Consider the following 18,954-nt stretch of genomic DNA (forward strand, 5'->3'; position numbering starts at 1 on the left):
TCTTTTTGCTGACAAATTGCAATAGAGATAACAAGAGCTTATTTGACCTTTAGTAAACCTTGGTAGAATAAAACTTTTATATTTAATACTGATAATTCTAAAGACATGTTCTACCTTAATTAAACTAACAAATTTAAATTAGTTTAAATACCAAATACATTACACCTGGGTCTACTAAATCAATCAGTCAATCAATTAATCAATTTGTTCCCCACTGTCAGTGTTTATCTGGAGCACCGGTGGAGAAATCTGAAGTAGGTGGTTTAAGTCCAGGAAGGGATACTCTTCACTCCTTGATAGCAAAGGAAGGAGGAGCAGAAGCCAGTGGCCCCAGAAGCACAGAGGATGGTACAGGGGCTGGTTATGCAATCCATGCCTAAGGTGGTACAGAAACAGGAAGAGGGGGAAGTAGAGACAGAAGAGGCAAGGTGCCACCAGCAAGGCTAAAATTAGACAAAAGCCCAGAGAACAGAAAGGATTCCCGGTCCTAAAGCTTGTCATCTTGGACAGATGAAGAGACACATATTTTCTTTTGACCGACAGAAAGAGGAAATAGGCAGTCCCTTTTGGGCCAAAGAAGACAAGAACCTCCCTGAAGCAAAAAGAGTTTCGGTAGCTGCTTGGGAATGTTCCTTAAGGTCCCCATCCCAAGACAGACTTACCAGACAATTGGCTCCCATTATCATAGCCAGGAAATGAATGATGGAGAAAATCCCCCATACAATAAGAGTCAGACAACATTCATCCAGTACTCTCAAGATAGATTCCAGATCTGACACACAAAAGAAGAAGCAAACAAAAAAGAGACAAGTAACTCAGGAAAAAGAGGGAAACATATACAGGATCTTGGCAGCAACCTGTTTACAAGAGAGACAAGGGAGGGGATCACATAAAGAACATGACAGAACACAGGGAAGGTGGTGGATTAACAGAAGGGCCTGAGGCAGTACGCTGATGGTGGATTAAGAAGTAGTGGTGAGGAGAGGGGTGTCCTGGAGTTCCCTAAAGGAGTATGAACAAATCAGGCCTGACCCTATGGAATTTCAGTCCATTTTCCCTGCCACCTACAAAAAAGGTCCAATGGATAAATAGTATTGAACCTTAAAGACCCATTAATGAGCTATTTTTTATCATCCTTCAGAGAATATTGAGGGTAAGCATTATTACAGAAGAGGAGGAGGCACTTCTTCTTTAAATCCAAATTGACTCCAGTATGTTAGGAGACAGCCCAAAGAAGAATCCTTTGGGATCCACGAAGCTGATCTCATAGTTGATTCCTACAAAACAAGAAGAGTACATTAACTAACTAGGAGTACATTACCAAAATCCTTCTCAGCTTCCAAATGGCATCCTATCAGGAATATTGCCGAAGGTTCCTAGGGTTGAATGGCAGGATGTATCCCTATTCTGGACCGCTCTGACACCTTTGTAATACCTGAGAAGGGATGTTGACCTCCCTTCATTTCTCTACTGCATTCTATGCTACAGTAGGAGCTGGTGACTAGACTGAATTGCCAGACATTGGAGCTGCCTCTTTTCATTTAGGGGGAGTTGATATATTTGGCAACCAATAATAATAATAATACCCTTTGTAAGTCTCTAGATCTAATATTAATGGATAGGGTAGAGGCCATGACCTTTGTTAAGAAGGAGCAACTATTTTATATCATATTAAGCATCATATATCTAAGCTAGAAGTACTTTCAATCTGAGAGCAGGACTGAAAACACCCAACTAGCCCATGGGGAAGGACAAATGAGAGATGTGAAAAACTGAAAGTATGGCACTCCTGTATAATCTGAGCACCTTTTTCGTGAGCATTATCCATGATCTAGCCCCAAGGCAGCGGTCCCCCATTGGGTGGGTGCCTCAACTGGGTAGTCGCTCCCACTGGTCCATTTTGGGAAGCTCATGGTAAGATGAATCTTAGATTTGTTGTTCATTGAGGGATCACGTTGGGTTATTTAGGAGGAAACCTTACATGGAAGTCTTGAGATCAGTGGCCATCCTAATGACATGTATATTTGTCCTGTGCCTGAGAAGAATACAAGTATTAAAAGAATAGGGAAAACAGGAGAGCCTGATTTCTGAGCCCAGTGCCATTACAGCCAAGATACCGGTATCCACCCAGGCAGCAGGAGTTTGTCTTCCCCATAGGGTAGCCACAGGCAAGAGATTTTCTCCTGAGCACTTGGACAAAACACATTCAGAAGGGTTGTACTACTCAGGACATCTCTGGAAAAGAACAAGTAAGAAACAGAGACTGAGAGAGTAAGGATTTAGCAACCGACACCAAAGCTCTTAGATTAACTCCACAATCCAGGTGTGAGACTACCAGAAATGTGGCAGGTCATAAGTACAATGGCCAAAAAAGAATTCTTAAGACATTTTACAGTGCAACTTTACTAAGCTTTTCTTCCCCGCTTTTTAAAAAAAATTATCCATTTACTTGAGAGGGAGGGAGTGTGTGAGCATACAATAGGGTAGAGCGGCAGTGGGAGAGGGAAAGAGAGAATCCCAAGCAGACTCTCCACTGAGCACAGAGCCCAACTTGGGGCTCGATCTCACAACCCTAAGATCATGACCTGAGCCAAAAATCAAGGGTCACAGACTCCCAACCGACTGAACCACTCAGGTGCCCCATAGTAAGCTTATTTAAATAACACAAGGACAGAACTCTTGGGAAGAAAGAGCTGTACTTTTGCTGTATGAAGCTGGTGTAGTTATATGCTTAGGGGACATGCAGGGAGTATTAGATCATAAAAGTTTCTTCAAGAGACATCTGGCTGGTTTAGTCAGTAGAGCACGTGACTCTTGTTCTCAGGGTTGTGAGTTCAAGCCCCACGTTGGATGTAGAGATTACTTAAAAATAAAATCTTCAATATATGTATATATATATATATATTATAATATATATAATGTATATAAATTTCTTTGAATTTCTGCTCATGAAACTACTTTCACAAGATTTCTCCAGTGCTTATGATTCAGCTTTATATTAACTGTCAATGAAATGTATAGGCAATCATGAAACCCCTTAAGAATGTAACAACCAGGGCAGCCCTGGTGGCTCAGCGGTTTAGCGCCTGCCTTCGGGCCAGGACGTGATCCCGCAGTCCCGGGATCAAGTCCCACATCGGGCTTCCTGCATGGAGCCTGCTCCTCCCTCTGCCTGTGTCTCTGTGTGTGTGTGTCTCTCTCTCTCTCTCTCTCAAGAATAAATAAATAAAATCTTTAAAAAAAAAAAAAAAGAATGTAACAACCAGCACGTTACTTGATCCTTATCAAAACTATGCAGGCTATAGGTCAGCCTTCTGGGCTAAAGGTAAATGTTTTTCTGCTTCTGTCCCTCATCACTTTTTCCACATCAAGTGATATGATCACGTGGCTTATTTATTCTGTTGCAACAGTGGATTACATTGATTATTTACTGAATACTAAACTAGCTTTGCATTTCTTAGATAAACTCACCTGGTCATGGTATATTATTCTTACATACTGTTGGATTCGATTTGTTAATATTTTGTTGGCCATTCTTATATCCATGTTGATGAAGGCTATTGGATATTGATTTACAATTTTCTTGTACTGCCTTTATCTTTTTTTGCTATCAGGATAATGCTGGCCTTGTAAGATGAGTTACAAAGCATTCCCTTTTAGAGATTTGGTGTTATTTCTTCTTTAAACATGTAGTAGAATTTACCAGTGAAATCATGTGAACCTGGAGTTTTCTTTTTTGAAAGGTTTTTTTTTTTTTTTTTAAGATTTTATGTATTTATTTGAGAAAGAGGGAGAGAGCATGAGCCAGGGGAAGGGCAGAGGAAGAGGAAGAAGCAGACTCCCCACTGAGCAGGGAGCCCAGACATGGGGCTCAATCCCAGGACCCCAAGATCATGACCTGAGCCAAAGTTAGATGATTAAATGACTGAGCCACCTAGGTACCCCCTTTTTCAAAAAGTTTTTAACCACAAATTTAATTTCTTTAATAGATAAAGCAGTACTCGGGTTATCAATTTTTTCTTGAGTGAGTTTTGGTAGTTTGTGGCTTTCAAGGAATTATTTGGTTTCATTCAAGTTCTCCCATTAGGTACACAGAATTGTTGAAAATATTTCCTTGTTATCCTTTTAATGTCTGTGTGGTTTGTAGTGCTATCCCCTCTTCAATTCCATATTGGTAATAAGGTCATCTCACTTTTATTCTCAGACTAGAGGCTGGGCAACCTTATTGGTCCTTTGAAAGAACCAGCTTGTTGTTTTGTTGATTTTTCTCTATTTTTTTCCTGTTTTCAATTTTCCTAATGTTTAGTCTTCATTATTTCCTTCAATAAGGAAAGGAATAAGACTTGCTAAAAATTGCATGAGACTTGCGTAAGACTTGGTAAAAATTGAAGGCCTAGGGTCACTGGTCAAAAATAATTATTGAATTACAAAATATATTTTTAAATTTATTCTTTTGAGAACCATCCTAATAGTTTTCCATGTTTTGTTCCTTTGCAGTTGACTGGTCTGAGTGTCTCCAATGGAAAGGACCAACTTGTTGTGTTCCATACAAAAGACAACAAAGACCTCATTGTCTGCCTCTTCAGCAAACAGCCAACTCATGAGAGTCGGATTGGAGAACTTGTTGGTGTCCTGGTGAATCATTTCAAGAGGTAAAGCTTGACTTTTTTAACTGAGGCAAGTTTTGAACATATGAAATCTTAAATCCGAATTCTGCTGAACATGTTTTGTGCCAATGTCAGTGTGTTGGGTTATTTTCCTTTATAAGAACAACTTAAATCATCCTTTTCACAGAAAACAAAATTAGTCTCCAGGTTTAGTTTCAAGATTAGGAATCATCCTCTTCTTTTCCAGCCTCCAGCTGAACCAGCAATGAGTGATTTCCCCAATGGTGACTTCTTCATTGCCAATCCAAATGTAGTTAAATCCAAAAGACAGAAAAATGACTTTATATTCCTATTGTCACAGCTTCTCCTTTATCCCAAATATAATCAGTGAGTGTGTCTAATGTAAATATAAATTAGAAGACAGGTTTAAAATGACATACTGGTTCATGAAAACTAAAGGAATTTCTGAGAGAGGCAACAGTCTTTACAGAAGCATGGAGTTTGGGTGGCACGTGGCATATTCACAGTAAACCTAGAGGATATCTGGGGTGTTTGTGTGTGTATGTGTGTGTGTGTGTGTGTGTGTGTGTGTATTTGTGGGTGCACGTGTGTGTATGTGAACAATTACATGAGCAATATACATAGTGGTGATCCTGAGGGTAGCGTAGACCTGTGAATGCCTGTTTTAAGCAGAAGAGTAATTTTGTCTGGTTACCTATTGGAATTGTTTTAGAGATAGGGTTTTTCTTCCTGTAGGACATCATGGAGTATTTGGGGTAGGTTGTTTCTTTTTTTTTTAATGTTTTTTTTTTATTATTATTTATGATAGTCACGCAGAGAGAGAGAGAGAGAGGCAGAGACACAGGCAGAGGGAGAAGCAGGCTCCATGCACCGGGAGCCCAACACAGGACTCAATCCCGGGTCTCCAGGATTGCGCCCTGGGCCAAAGGCAGGAGCTAAACCGCTGCGCCACCTAGGGATCCCTTGTTTCTGATTCCAAAGTCAAATATCCTTCCCATTGTGGCAGACTATCTCTGCCTCCCCACCACCCTGATGCCAAGGAAAGACCACTTTTCAAAACTCAGTGACTAAGAAATGAGCCCACTGTCCAGTTCCTTTTCTTCCTACGTGACACTTCCTAAGTTGCCAGAAGTAATCAAGTTTTCTTTATTAGTATTTATTAGTATTGGTTTTTTTCTTTAGTTTAGGCATAGCTCTTCTTTTTCTAATTTTTTTTTAAGATTTTATTTATTTATTCATGAGAGACACAGAGAGAGAGAGGCAGAGACACAGACAGAGGGAAAGCAGGCTCCATGCAGGAAGCCCGATATGAGACTCGATCCCAGGACTGCAGGATCACGCCCTGAGCCAAAGGCAGGCGCTCAACCACTGAGCCACCCAGGCGTCCCAGCTCTTCTTTTTCTAAAAAAGACATATTTAGAATCAGATGTCCTCTGTCTGATTCAACTGTGTTCATTTTTGCTGATCAATGTGTGCAATATAACTTTAGAAGTGCACTGCACAGACCATTTATTTTATGTTCTTAAACTTTGTATTCTAGATCAAAGTAGATCTTTATGTAGTTAAATGCTTTTCCAATGGTATAAATAAAAAAAATTGTGATGATCATCTGGTGGAAGAAAATAAGAATCTAACTCAGGAATTACCCAGAAGTAATGATAAATAGATAGGCCTTTGAAAAATTCCCAACTGCCAAAGAGGTAAAAGAAATACCTGAGAAATTTAGAATGGAAGAGAAAGACCTGGTGAAGGCATCTTTACAGTAATGTCTGTCACTCAAATTAGCAGGCTTATTTTCCTCCTAATATTTAGTTATGGCAAAGTAAGGACAATTCAAGGGATTTTAATTGAGATGCCTGGGAAATTAAACTCTTTTTTCTAAACCTAGGTCCTTGTTTAGCAAATTCCAACTCCTGTTAAAATGCTTCTGTAAGTGGTAGAAAATGCGAACCTGGTTCTAGAACTATCTATTGCTTTCTCTCCTTAGCATATGCATTTTGAGATAACAGTTCTAATTGCAGTCCCTTCTGTCTTTAATAGATGGAAGAATTTTAAATGTCTTTAAAAATTATAAATGGAAGGAAAAGAAGGCTGTCAAAATGCTAGATTTTTTTATAACTTATTCTTAATCTTCCTCCCAGATAATTTTCCCTAAAGTACGTTCTGAGAGGTTCTCTGGTTAGAAGTCAGAAGGGAAAGGGGGTATCTGCGCGGCTCAGTGGTTGAGTGTCTGCTTTTGGCTTAGGGTGTGATCCAGGTCCTGGGATAGTCCCGCATCAGGCTCCCTGCGGGGAGCCTGCTTCTCCCTCTGCCTGTGTCTCTGCCTCTCTCTGTGTGTCTCTCATGAATAAATAAATAAAATCTTAAAGAAAAAAAGTCAGAAGCAAAGGGCTCAAAATAACAAAAGACACCATTGATAGACTAGATCTGGGTTGTCTTTAAAAATTTATAAGGAGAGAGGATTTAGGAGTTAAAAATCCATGAGCAAAATTCTAACCAAGTTTCAGAGATGAGGAGGAAGTAAAAAATTTTGAGAAAAGGGCATCATATTTTGTTAGGCCAACACAGTGCTATATCCAAAACAAATAAAGATAGCACAAGAAAAGAAAATTATAATCCGATCCCACTTTCATGTGGAGATTTTTTTTTTTTAATTCTAAATGCCCCCACATTGGTCCAAGAATGTCTGCGGCTTGATGAAACTTCTAAGTCATGCTGACCCCAGTATATGGAGGAGGGTAAAGAAAAAAGACATACCCAGCTGAGGGAAGGGGCGGCCTCATGCAGAGGACACTGCAGTTTGGAGACAGGATGATGTGATGTGAGGTCACACCCTGAACTGAAACTTATATAGGACAGCCCTACCTGGTACCCTCACCTCTTCAAGAACTGTGCTTCAGCAAATAGATATCCCACTCAAAGCAAATAATACCGGGGTAAAAAAGAGCAAGAGAATTGTGCAGAAGCAATATGAAAAGAAGCAAGGGAAATAAGGAAAAGCAAATGAAGAAAAAAAATTGGGGGATGATCTTACATTTAAAAAAAAAAAACAGACAGCTCAAGCACAGACCAATCAGAACAGGCACCATCCAGAAACACCTGGCACAGCCATACCAATGAGTACTGGCTCTATTCCACAGATCAGAAATTACACCAGAAAGGAGGGGAGGAGACCAAAGTCAAATATAAGTAGGACATACTAATGAAGTTAAATAGGCTAGTTCAGTAGGTAGAGCATGTGACTCTTGATCTTAGAGTTGTGAGTTTGAGCCCCACGTTGGGCATGGAGCCTACTTAAAAGTAAAATCTTAAAAAAAAAGAAGAAGAAAGAAAGAAAGAAAGGAAGGAAGGAAGGAAGGAAGGAAGGAAGGAAGGAAGGAAGAAAGAAAGAAAGAAAGAAAGAAAGAAAGAAAGAAAGAAAGAAAGAAGAAAGAAATTTGTGTATGTGTCTATAGGTATATATAAATACATACATTCATATATGAGTATATATTACAGATCATTTCTGATTATAGGAAATGGGTGACACTGTTTATCTCTGGAGGGGATAAAGGCAGAAAGGTAGGAAGGAGGTTTCTTTTTCACTATAAACCTTTTGCAATAAATATGTTACTTCTTTAAAAACTTTATTCATTTTAATAATAAATGGCAGCTGGTTTTTAGGCCTATTATAGGTGACTCTGAATTCATGATTATTTTCTTTTCCTGTTTAGAAAAGCAGAAAAGAACAAAAGAGCTTTCTGAGTGAATGATCTATTTCATAGCATTTGAGTACTTTGAAATAAACCCAAATAAAACCTCTTGGATACATATGAAACTAAATATAACATTGTGTGTCAAGTATACTGACATAAAAAAAAATTTTTTTTAAGTAAAAAAAATTTTTTTTAAATAGGGGCTCCTGGTGGCTCACTCTGTTAAGCATCTGACTTTGGCTCAGGTCATGATCCCAGTGTTCTGGGATCCAGCCCTGCATCGGGCTCCCTACTCAGCTGGGAGCCTGCTTCTCCCTCTGCCTCTGCCCCTATCCCAACTCGTGCATTCACTCTCTCAAATAAATAAAACGTTAAAAAAAAAAAGATAAAAATAACGACCAAACAAAAAGCCTTTCAGAATATTGTTGTTCCATGTGGTCCTGTTGTAGAGGGCACGTAGGCCTGAGATGAGGTCTCCTCCTCTTGGCAGTTGTGCCAGCAGTTTGTCAGGCCCGTCGGCTTTGCAGAGATTATGAAGATGGCTGCCTTGGTTTTTGGTTTGTGTCTCACCCTCAGCAGGGGCTACCTGCTGGTAGGGAGGTTTCCTACCCACTAGCAAACAGATGGTCTCATGTTGGCTGCCCCAACTACAGAGTCACCAGAAACTCTGTGATATTAAGCTGTCAAAGGACCCATCTGCCCTAAGCAGCTGTCCAGGCATTTGCCTGTCTGGATGCTGGAAACCTCAGTGTAACCCCAATCTCAGGCATCAAAACTTCTCATTTTTCCTGTTCTATTTCTGTGGGTGAAAGCCAGAAGTCAGTGCCATCTGCTTCTTGTTTTTCCATAAGCAGTATCTTTAATATCTGTTTCATTAAAAAAGCACGGTTGCTTCTATTCTTTTAACTTGGGTGGACTCAGACCAAAAAGCAGGCCATCGGTTTGGCCCAGGGAGTACAGGCAAGGGGCCAGGGAAATGCAGCCTCCTGACCAGAGGTATAGGAAGCAGAAGCTCAAAGGCCTCTGCCCCTGGGCCTTCTCGTCCAACAGCCACTGCTCACCACAATCCCACTGCTCCCATGTGTGTGTCTCGGGCTCCTCGGTCTCTGACCCTGACCCTGACTACACTTTTTCATGTATTCCCTTGATCTGTATTCCCAAACTGCTTTCCTTGAATGCCTGGTACTAATATATACTAATCAGAGTAGTATATGTATTAAAAAGGGATGCCTGGGTGGCTCAGTGGTTGAGTGTCTGCCTTTAACTCAGGGCATGATCCTGGGGTCCTTGGATGGAGTCCTGCATCAGGCTTCCCACAGGAGCCTGCTTCTCTCTCTGCCTCTCTCTGTGTCTCTCATGAATAAATAAATAAAATATTTAAAATATATATATTGGGCAGCCCGGGTGGCTCAGCGGTTTAGCGCTGCCTTCAGCCCAGGGTGTGATCCTGGAGACCCAGGATCGAGTCCCACATCAGGCTCCCTGCATGGAGCCTGCTTCTTCCTCTGCCTGTGTCTCTGCCTCTCTCTCTCTCATGAATAATAATAAAAAAAAATCTCAAAAAAATAAAATATATATATTAAATAAATTAAGATAAAATAAAGATAGGTAAAAGTAATGTAGGGATCCAACTGTAGAGAATTCATTAATCAAATTATAATCCATCTCCTTAATGGAGTATTTGGGCCATTTAAAATTATAATTATCGAAGGCATCTCATTTATGGTGAGAGAAAAGTGAGTGACCACAATTTACCATCCTCGGCCTCCCAGTAGAGATACACATGAAAACACAAAAAGCCATGCCAGCTTTCCATAGTACTAGAAACTGGAAGTGTTTTTCAGGCCCAGGCCCACTGAAAGAGCTGTCCTTCACCTCTGCTCACATGTCACCTCACATAGCCATCCCTGGCCATCTTGGTAGAGAATAGAGAATAGCATCTTGCCCACCCCAACACTCCCTTCTGCCTGCCACGCTACAGTTCTCCCCACAGCTCTAATCTCCACCTGACACTACATCTTTGCTTATTTCTTTATCACCTGTGTTCCAACTAGAATACAAGCCCCACATTAGCAGGGACTATACTTTGTTGTTCACTGCACTTGCTCTAGTGTTCAGAATAGTGCCAGGCACTCAGAGGACTCCCAGTAGGTAACCGTTGAATGCCAAGGCCGGCCACTGGGGCCCTCTCCCTGTTGGATACTTCTGCCCCTTCCCTACAGATATGTGCTCTTGTCAACCAGAAGATATAATGTAGCCCTCCTTGTAAATAACAGAAAGGAAGAACCCTGTTACGGTTTCCTTCCCTTTAGGATACCTCTTCTCTTGCACTGGTTACAAGATTACAAGATGTAGTACATCTGGGGACAGAAGGAAATAGGTATTTCAAGATATTAAATCAGCAACTAAAAGAGCTACCAGAAGAGCCATGGGTGCGTTGTATGCTGGGGGTTGCAGCTCTTCGTTTACTTATTTTTAACAACTAAAGAATTGGAAGTAATTTCAGACTCTCCTTGTCAGTAAGCTGACAGAGAAGTAGGGGTTCCTGCTCAGCTCGGCAGCAGCTGCAGAGTAAGTAAAAGACTTCAAAACCACAACTAGAGGCTGTGTGCATAAGCTGACTCCCCAGCTGAAAGGCTGAGAAATAGATTCTAAAATGAACAAGTAGAGTGGGAAAAGTAACCCAGAAGAATCCATATGCATCTTTTGTGTAAGAGCTTCTGGACTAAATAGAAGTCTCCCTCGTTATGAGGTCTGTAAAGAAGCACAATAGCAGTAAGAAAGACTCAGACTTCTTTTCAGCTTGTCTCAAAAATTATGGAACGGCAGATTTTCTATAATTGTCATTTTAAATGTGAAAACCAAAAATATATATTTTAAAGTTATGAGATTATTTTTAGAATATCTTTTCTTCCAGAAACAAAGCAACTAGTAACATGTAGATTCATATAAAATGTTCAAAGTGGAAAAAAATCATCTTGATCCACCCACCATCTTTGATAAGATAGAATCATTACCAAATGAAGCAAGGAGTTATATCCTGATCTAAGGAGGAGAGATATCAGGCCTAGAGATATCATAGAAAAATGAAAAGAATCCGCCTGAAACTATAAAGAGAAAAGAAATTTTGGTATGAAATGGAAAAGAAATCAGCTATATTACTAGATGACTCAGAGAACTCCTTGTCAGGAAAAAAAAAAAAAAAAAAAAACAGGGAATAATTTGTTAAAAGATATTATATTGCTTGCTGACCAAAAGAAATGGAGGGGGAAAAAAAATCCAAGCCCAGCCTAGCTAAATTATGCTATTCAGAATTAGTAACTTCTGGCTTTCCACATCTGAGCTTTCTTTGATGCATAGCAGTTCTTGGTCTTCGCTGTTTAGCATATGCATTGAATTAACAAACCTAGTAGAAATGAGTATTTGACAGGAAACAGAGTGTGGCTTCTGGCCTAACTCTGCCACCAGCTAGCTATAAGGTCTTGAGCAGATCAGCGTTTTTTGTTCTATGGTTTATATGTAAGATTAAAGGTCTGCACCAAATTTGTTCATTCAGTTAATAAATATATATATTTGTTTGCATAATGATGGAAAAGTTCTGGCAGGGTTTCACAACACTGTAAATAAACTTCACACTATTGAATTGTACACTTACCACTGAGTAAGATGGTAAAAATGAAATGAAAGTCAGGTTTGGTTAGCCAGCACCACAGAAACAAGGGGAAAAAATATTTCTTGAAATTATGTCACACATCAGAAATCATTTTATGGCACAGGAATACAAAGATCAACCTCCTGCCATCAAGAAGTTGGTCTATCAAGGGAAACAAATGTATAATTCATAATAAGTTTGCAGAAGCGTAAAGAAAGTGGCTTAAATCACAGAGGTCAGAGTGTATCTTTTGATGGGAATAAGAGATGGGGAAAATGTTCTAGAGAAACTTCATCAAAGAGAAGTGGCATTTGTACTAGGCTTATCAGGAGAGATCTCCTAAGTTAAAAATGGCAGACTTCCATTTCTAGCCAACATGGAGTAACAAAAATGAGATTTACTCTCCTTTCTGATACAGTCATAAACAGATGAAATACACGGAACAGTAGTTTCCAAGACACCAGATACCAGACAGTAAAGGTTGATGATTTCTGAGAGACAACAAGGAAATGAGATGAGCCCTACAGTTGCCCCAGGTTACTGCCTTGAGGGAATATGCAGGCCATGGCACAGGAGGGAGAACCGTTGTGGAACCTGGGGGTTGGGAGACCAAGGCCACTGAAGTTTGCAGGACAGGGTAACAAGAGAGAACTACACAGAGAACTCTGGAGACCTGCAGGGATCCCTGCTGAGTATTCATCGGAGTGTTGATCAGTGCATGTGTGTTAGAACACTACCTGAAAACAAAAGAACAATGCAAAAAAGTTAGCAGTAATAATGCCTGGCACTCACAGAGAGTGAAGAGTAGTGCCTGTTCCCAGTAGCCAGACTGGGAAACCTCATCATTAACAGTCATTGAGTATAGTACACACAAGGGTCTTGCTTCAGTACTGGGGAATAATTAGCCCTAGACTTCGCACTGCTCTGGTTTCCTCTGATAAATCTTAAAAGCAAGACCAGAAAAGATCAAACTGGGAAGCCTATCTGGCTCAGTCAGTAGAGCATGTGACTCTTTATTCTGGGGTCATGAATTTGAGCCCCACGTTGGGCATAGTGATTACTAAAAATAAATAAAAGTTTTAAAAAAAGATCAAATTACTTACAAATAACTACCACCCAGAAAAAGCACAAGAATATGTAAAGAGGGGGTCCCTGGGTGGCTCAGTGGTTTAGCGCCTGCCTTCGGCCCAGAGCATGATCCTAGAATTCAAGGATCAAGTCCCGCATCAGGCTCCCCACAGGGAATCCTCCTTCTCCCTCTGCCTATGTCTCTGCCTCTCTCTTTGTGTCTCTCATGAATAAGTAAATAAAATCTTTGAAAAAAAATAAACCTTAAAATAAGCCAGAAGAAAAAGACACATTATTTATAAAAGAATAAAGATAAAGGTGGCATATATTTCTCATCAGTAACAATGAAAGCAAGAAAACAGTGAAACAATATTTTTGGCAAAAAAAAAAAAAAAAAAAAGAAACAATATTTTTATTTTTTTAGTAATCTGTACACCCAACATAGGGGTTGAACCCATGACCCTGAGATCAAGAGTCTCATGTTCCTCCAACTGAGCCAGCCAGACACCCTGGAACAACATCTCTGAAGTACTTAAGGAAAAATCTGCCAACCTATAATTCTATATCAAGCAGTAATAGCTTTCAAAAACGATGAGGGGCACCTGGGTGGCTCAGTCAGTTAAGTGTCCAACTCTTGGTTTCAGCTCCACACTGAGGATGGAAACTGCTTAAGATTCTCTCTCCCTTTCTCTCTGCCCCTTCCCCTCAACCCCCCAACTTATACACTCTTTCTTAAAAAAAATAAAATGAAGATGAATTCAGGACTTTTCAGAGACACAAAAGCGGAATCAGTTCTTTACCAGTAGTCACAATATGAGAAATGTTAAAGGAAATCCTTTAGACAGAATAAAAATATACCTCATGAAAATACAGATCTCCACAAATGAATAAATAACATTAGAAATAAAAGCTACATGAGTAAATATATAAGATTCTCTCCTTGTTATTCCATTCTTTTTAAAAGATAATTATCTGTTTGAAAATAGCAGTAACAAAGTAATATGGGTCAGTTCATTAAGAGAATATAACAAACTTAAGTGTTTATGCTACTAATAAAAGAGTTTCAAAACATAGGAAGCAAAAACTGATAGAACTGCAAGGGAAAATGGACAAATCCACAATTCTTGTTGGCCAGTTCAATACCCCTCTCTCAACGACTGATAGAACCAATTAACAGAAAATAAGTAAGCATTTAGAAAACCTGAACACCACTATCAACCAAATTGACTTAATTAACATCTATAAAAACCTAATAGCATCAGAACTCACATTCTTTTCAAGTACACATTTGCCAAGATAGACTATGTTCTGTCTGGGCCATGACACAAGTCACAATTAATATAACAGATTCATAGATCCCTGCCATAATGAAATAATAACAAAAAGATCTCTGATAAATGCCTAAAAATAACTGGAATCTAAGTGACACACTTCAAAGTAACCCATGTGTCGAAGAGGTAATAAAAAGGAAGGATAGAAAGTATTTTGAACTGCATTAAGATGAAAACACAACATATCAAAATTTGTCATGCTGCTAAAAGCATACTTAGGTGGAAATTTATAGCACTAAATGCTGAGAATATAAAAGAAGAAAGGTCTCAAATTAGTAACCTCAGCTTCCATTTCAAGTAACTGGAAAAATAAAAGCAAATTAGACTAAAGAAAATGGAAGAAAATAATAAAGATCTGAGCTGAAATCAATGAAATAGAAAAATGAAAGGAAATATCAATGAGACCAAAGCGAAATTAATAAGCATCTAGTCAGATGATGGGGAAAAGCAAAAGACACAAATCACCAGTGTCAAGATGAAACATGCATGCAGATTCTGTGGCTATTAGATAACCAGGAAATATCTGTATTAATATTTTATGCCCATAAGTCTGAGAGCTTAGATGAAATAGACAAATTCCTTAAAAGGCACAGACTACTAAAGATCACAAAGAAGAAATAAATAACCAGAATAGTTCTGTGTCTATTAAGGAAATTGAATTAGCAGTTAAAACTTTCCCACAAAGAAAACTCCTGACTCCAGCTGGCGTCACTGGTGAATTCTATACTCTAAAGGCAGAAGTAATATGAGTTCTGTACAAACTTTTCCAGAAAAATGAGGAGGAGATACTTCTCAGCTCATCCCATGAGGCCAGCCTTACCCTGATACCAAAACCAGACAAAAATATCACAAAAAAAGACAACTACAATACTCACTGGGAACAGAGATGTAAAGAAGAAAAATCTAAGTGAAACTTAGTGTCTCCACTCTCACAATGTATAGAAGGAAAAATCAAATTCAACAATATAAAAACTGAATAATACATTATGACCAAGTGAGATTCATAGGCATCCAAGGATGATTTAACATTCAAAAATCAATATATGTAATTCACCATATAAATAAACTAAAAGGAAAAACTATATGACATTTCAAAAGATGCAGAAAAAACATTTGACAAAATTGAATGTCCATTTCTGATAAAACTCCCAGCAGACTAACAATAGAAGAAACTTACTTAATTTGACAAAGGGCATTTATGAAAAATCTAAAGCTAATATCATGTTTAATAATGAAAGACTGAGTGCTTTCTCCCTAAGATAGGATTCAGCATGATTGGATAATTTTGGGGTAACTGTATTGTCCATTTGGGGTGATTGTATTAATTGAATAATTTGTATCATTACTTTTATGGTATCATTTTGGAAAACAATTTGGCAGGTTTTTTTAAAGTTAAACACATGCTTGTCATATATTTCAGTCCTGCCATGGCTCAGTATTTAACCAAGGGAAATGAAAGCAACCAGCCACAGACAGACTTACACACAGATATTCAGAGCAGCCTTATTTGTAACAGCCAAATACCAGGAACGATCCAAAGGTCCATCAACAAGTGAACGGATAAGCAAACTGTGCTCTGCCCAGACCATGGACTCTACTTAGCAGTAAGAATGAACTGTGTATATACAACCACTGCATGGATGAACTCAAAATTCATTGCAAAATGAATGCTTGGGGAAAGAAGCCCACCTGAAAAGTGTACATGCCATATGATTTCATTTATATAAAATTCCAGGAAATACAAATTAATCTGTAGTAACAGGAAGCAGATTAGTGGTTGTCTGAGAAAGAAGAATGAGTGGGGAGGGGCAGGAAGACAGGATTGCAAACAAGCACCAGGAAACTTTGGGAGGTGATGGGTGTTTTGAGTGTGGTGATGCTTTCACAGGTACATCCACACCTCAAAACTTGTCGGGTTACATACTTTGAATATGTGAAGTTTATCATATGTCAGTGGATACCTCAGTACCGTTGTTAATAAGCATGGGACTGGGATCTGGGGTCTTGGGAGGGATGTGCAGGTGAGATGATGGGGCAGTATTATTTGGGGTGAAAGAAAGCATGAACAAGGTCATAAAAGAAATACTTGAAAATACACAGGCCCTGTCTGAGAACAGTGAGAAGTAGTCCAGTGCAGGAGAGGCTACATGGGAGGAAGTGGCAAGAAAAGTGACCAGAAAGGTAAGTAGGAGTGACCAGACTGCCAAGGACTTAAAGGCAGTTGAATGAGTTTGAATTGATGCCAAAGCAGGAGGAAGTCACCAAGGAGAACTTACAGAGTGAAAAGAGAGGTCAGGCTGGAAGCTTAGGCAGTTGCTGGATTTCATGGACAGGAGGCCAAAAAGATAGAAACACGCCTGGGCAAAGTCCTCTCTTGAAAAGAGGGTAGGACACCTGGGTGGCTCAGTGGTTGAGCATCTGCCTTCAGCTCCAGTCATGGTCCTGGGGTCTTGGGATCAAGTCCCGCATTGGGCTCCCCACAATAAGCCTACTTCTCCCTCTGCCTGTGTCTCTGCCTCTGTGTGTGTGTGTATCTCTCAAAAAATAATTAATTAATTTTTAATTTTTTAAAAAAGCAAAGAAGAGGGCACTGTGGTCAAATGCCACAGAGGGAAAGGGGATTCAGCCCCAGAGAAGTCCATTTGACCTGGTGGCCTTTGGAAGTACTTTTAATAAAGTGTTGGTGGCAAAAGCCAAATTGTTAAAAAAAAAAAAAAAATATATATATATATATATATATACACACACACACACACACGTAGATATATGAAAGAGTAAATGAAAGTATAGCTTGATCTTTAAAATATTAGCTTCTCTTTCTATTCTAAATTCTATGATTTTTTTTTTAAGATTTTATTTATTTATTCATGAGAGACACAGAGAGACAGAGACACAGGCAGAAGGAGAGGGAGAAGCAGGCTCCATGCAGGGAGCCCGATGTGGGACTCGATCCCGGGACTCCAGGATCACGCCCTGGGCCGAAGGCAAGCACCAAACTGCTGAGCCACCCGGACCCCCAAATTCTATTATTTTAAACCCAAAAGTTTATTTATTTATTTATTTTTACTCTACAATTTTAAGACCAATTCTGGGCACCAGTTGTGTAGGTGAGAACCTGTTAAAGCCAGTTGTAGATTTGTCCCAAACTCAACCAGCTCATCATGATTCCCAGGTGAGCAGGGTCTTGTGGTTGTTATTCTACCAGCTGTCAAAGCAGTAATTTTGCAATTGGGAAGTAGCTGGGGGTCCTAAGAAGAAGGAGATATAGCTCTTAAGCTTCATGTACATAGGGATTCTGATGCCCTTGAGATTCACTGCCCCTAGGAGACTCCTGTCATTTGATGGCAGTTTATTAGACCTCTCATATTGTTGAAAAAAAGAACTTAAAAAAAAAAAAAAAAAAGAACTTAGGACCACTCACAAAGGGAAATATTTTTACCAAGTAACTTATTTTATGTATATGAGATTTCAAAGCCATATTGTTACCTTCTTATGTACGGTTTCTGCCAACCATTTCTTCTGTTTTATAAACCTGAGCATTCTAACAGCTAACTCTGAGGTCTCTTTGAAACTTGTTTCTGAATGTTAAAAGTTCCATCTGTTGGATTCTCATTTAGGCTGTTTTCAACTGTCATAAGTGAAAGCTAGATCATATTCACTATTTTGTGACTAAACTATGAGTCCTTGGTAAATAAACTTACCATTGTTGTTAGTTAAATGATAACCATCTGTTCAGAAGAGCAGAATTCAAACCCGAAAGTATACCTTTGGCAAAATGAAAGATATAAAATAAGCATCTGAGCACCTGACAAGGCTTAATTGTTAGATATTACATATTATCTCTGCTCTGTATCACTTACTCTTTTTAATGAATTTTTTCCAAATATTTATTTATTTAAGTAGTCTCTATACTAAACATAGGGCTCAAATTAATGACCCAAGATCAAGAGTTGCATGTTTTTCCAACTGAGCAAGCCAGGCAACACCTCATTTACTCTTTTTTTTTTAAAGAGTAGCAGTAATAAACCAAAGCTGATGTTTATCAGATTGAGAAAATATAGATATTAACTCACAGAAGCAGGTTTCTTAGGCACATGGACTACCATCATATTTATTTAGTCCAGTTTAAGTGGTTTTGATATCCTGAACAGTGTGAGGTGTTTTTGATATGTATTACAGAATTTTCTTTAGAGTTTTGTACTGTTTAGAAAACTTTTTCACCTTCATTTTATAAAAGATAAGGGTTAAAACCTCACCTTGTCCTAAGAAAACCTTGGCAGGTGACTCATGCAGGCTTCTAAATGGGCTGCCCTTGTTGTGTCCTTCCTGGACAGAAGAGTTAGAGGGTCAGGATACCTAGGTTCCTTTAAATGCAAAGCTTTTTTAAAGTTTTTAACTTGCCATCAGTCCCAGTACTTGGAACCTAAATAGCAAATAGGACAGAGGAGCAAGCTTGCTGGTTCTGCAGTGTTCTTTGCTACACACTTGAGAAAATAGACATTTTGACATGCTTCCACTTCATTCTCCCTGACTCACCCCTGATCTACCTAGCAGTGAGCTAAATTTATTGCAATTTAGTT

At 39.1% G+C, this 18,954-nt stretch overlaps 1 protein-coding gene across 1 annotated transcript in view; it reads left to right on the forward strand.

The window, feature by feature from the left end:
* The window catches only part of MYO1D (myosin ID), a 326,946-nt gene that overhangs the window by 238,967 nt on the left and 69,025 nt on the right, over nt 1-18,954 (forward strand). The window contains exon 21 of the mRNA XM_025996152.2: nt 4,498-4,652. Within this exon, the coding sequence (XP_025851937.1) occupies nt 4,498-4,652 (155 nt within the window). The remainder of the gene's footprint in view (nt 1-4,497; nt 4,653-18,954) is intronic.

The sequence above is a fragment of the Vulpes vulpes genome, chromosome 2 (genome assembly GCF_048418805.1).
Source record: "Vulpes vulpes isolate BD-2025 chromosome 2, VulVul3, whole genome shotgun sequence".
Taxonomy (NCBI): domain Eukaryota; kingdom Metazoa; phylum Chordata; class Mammalia; order Carnivora; family Canidae; genus Vulpes; species Vulpes vulpes.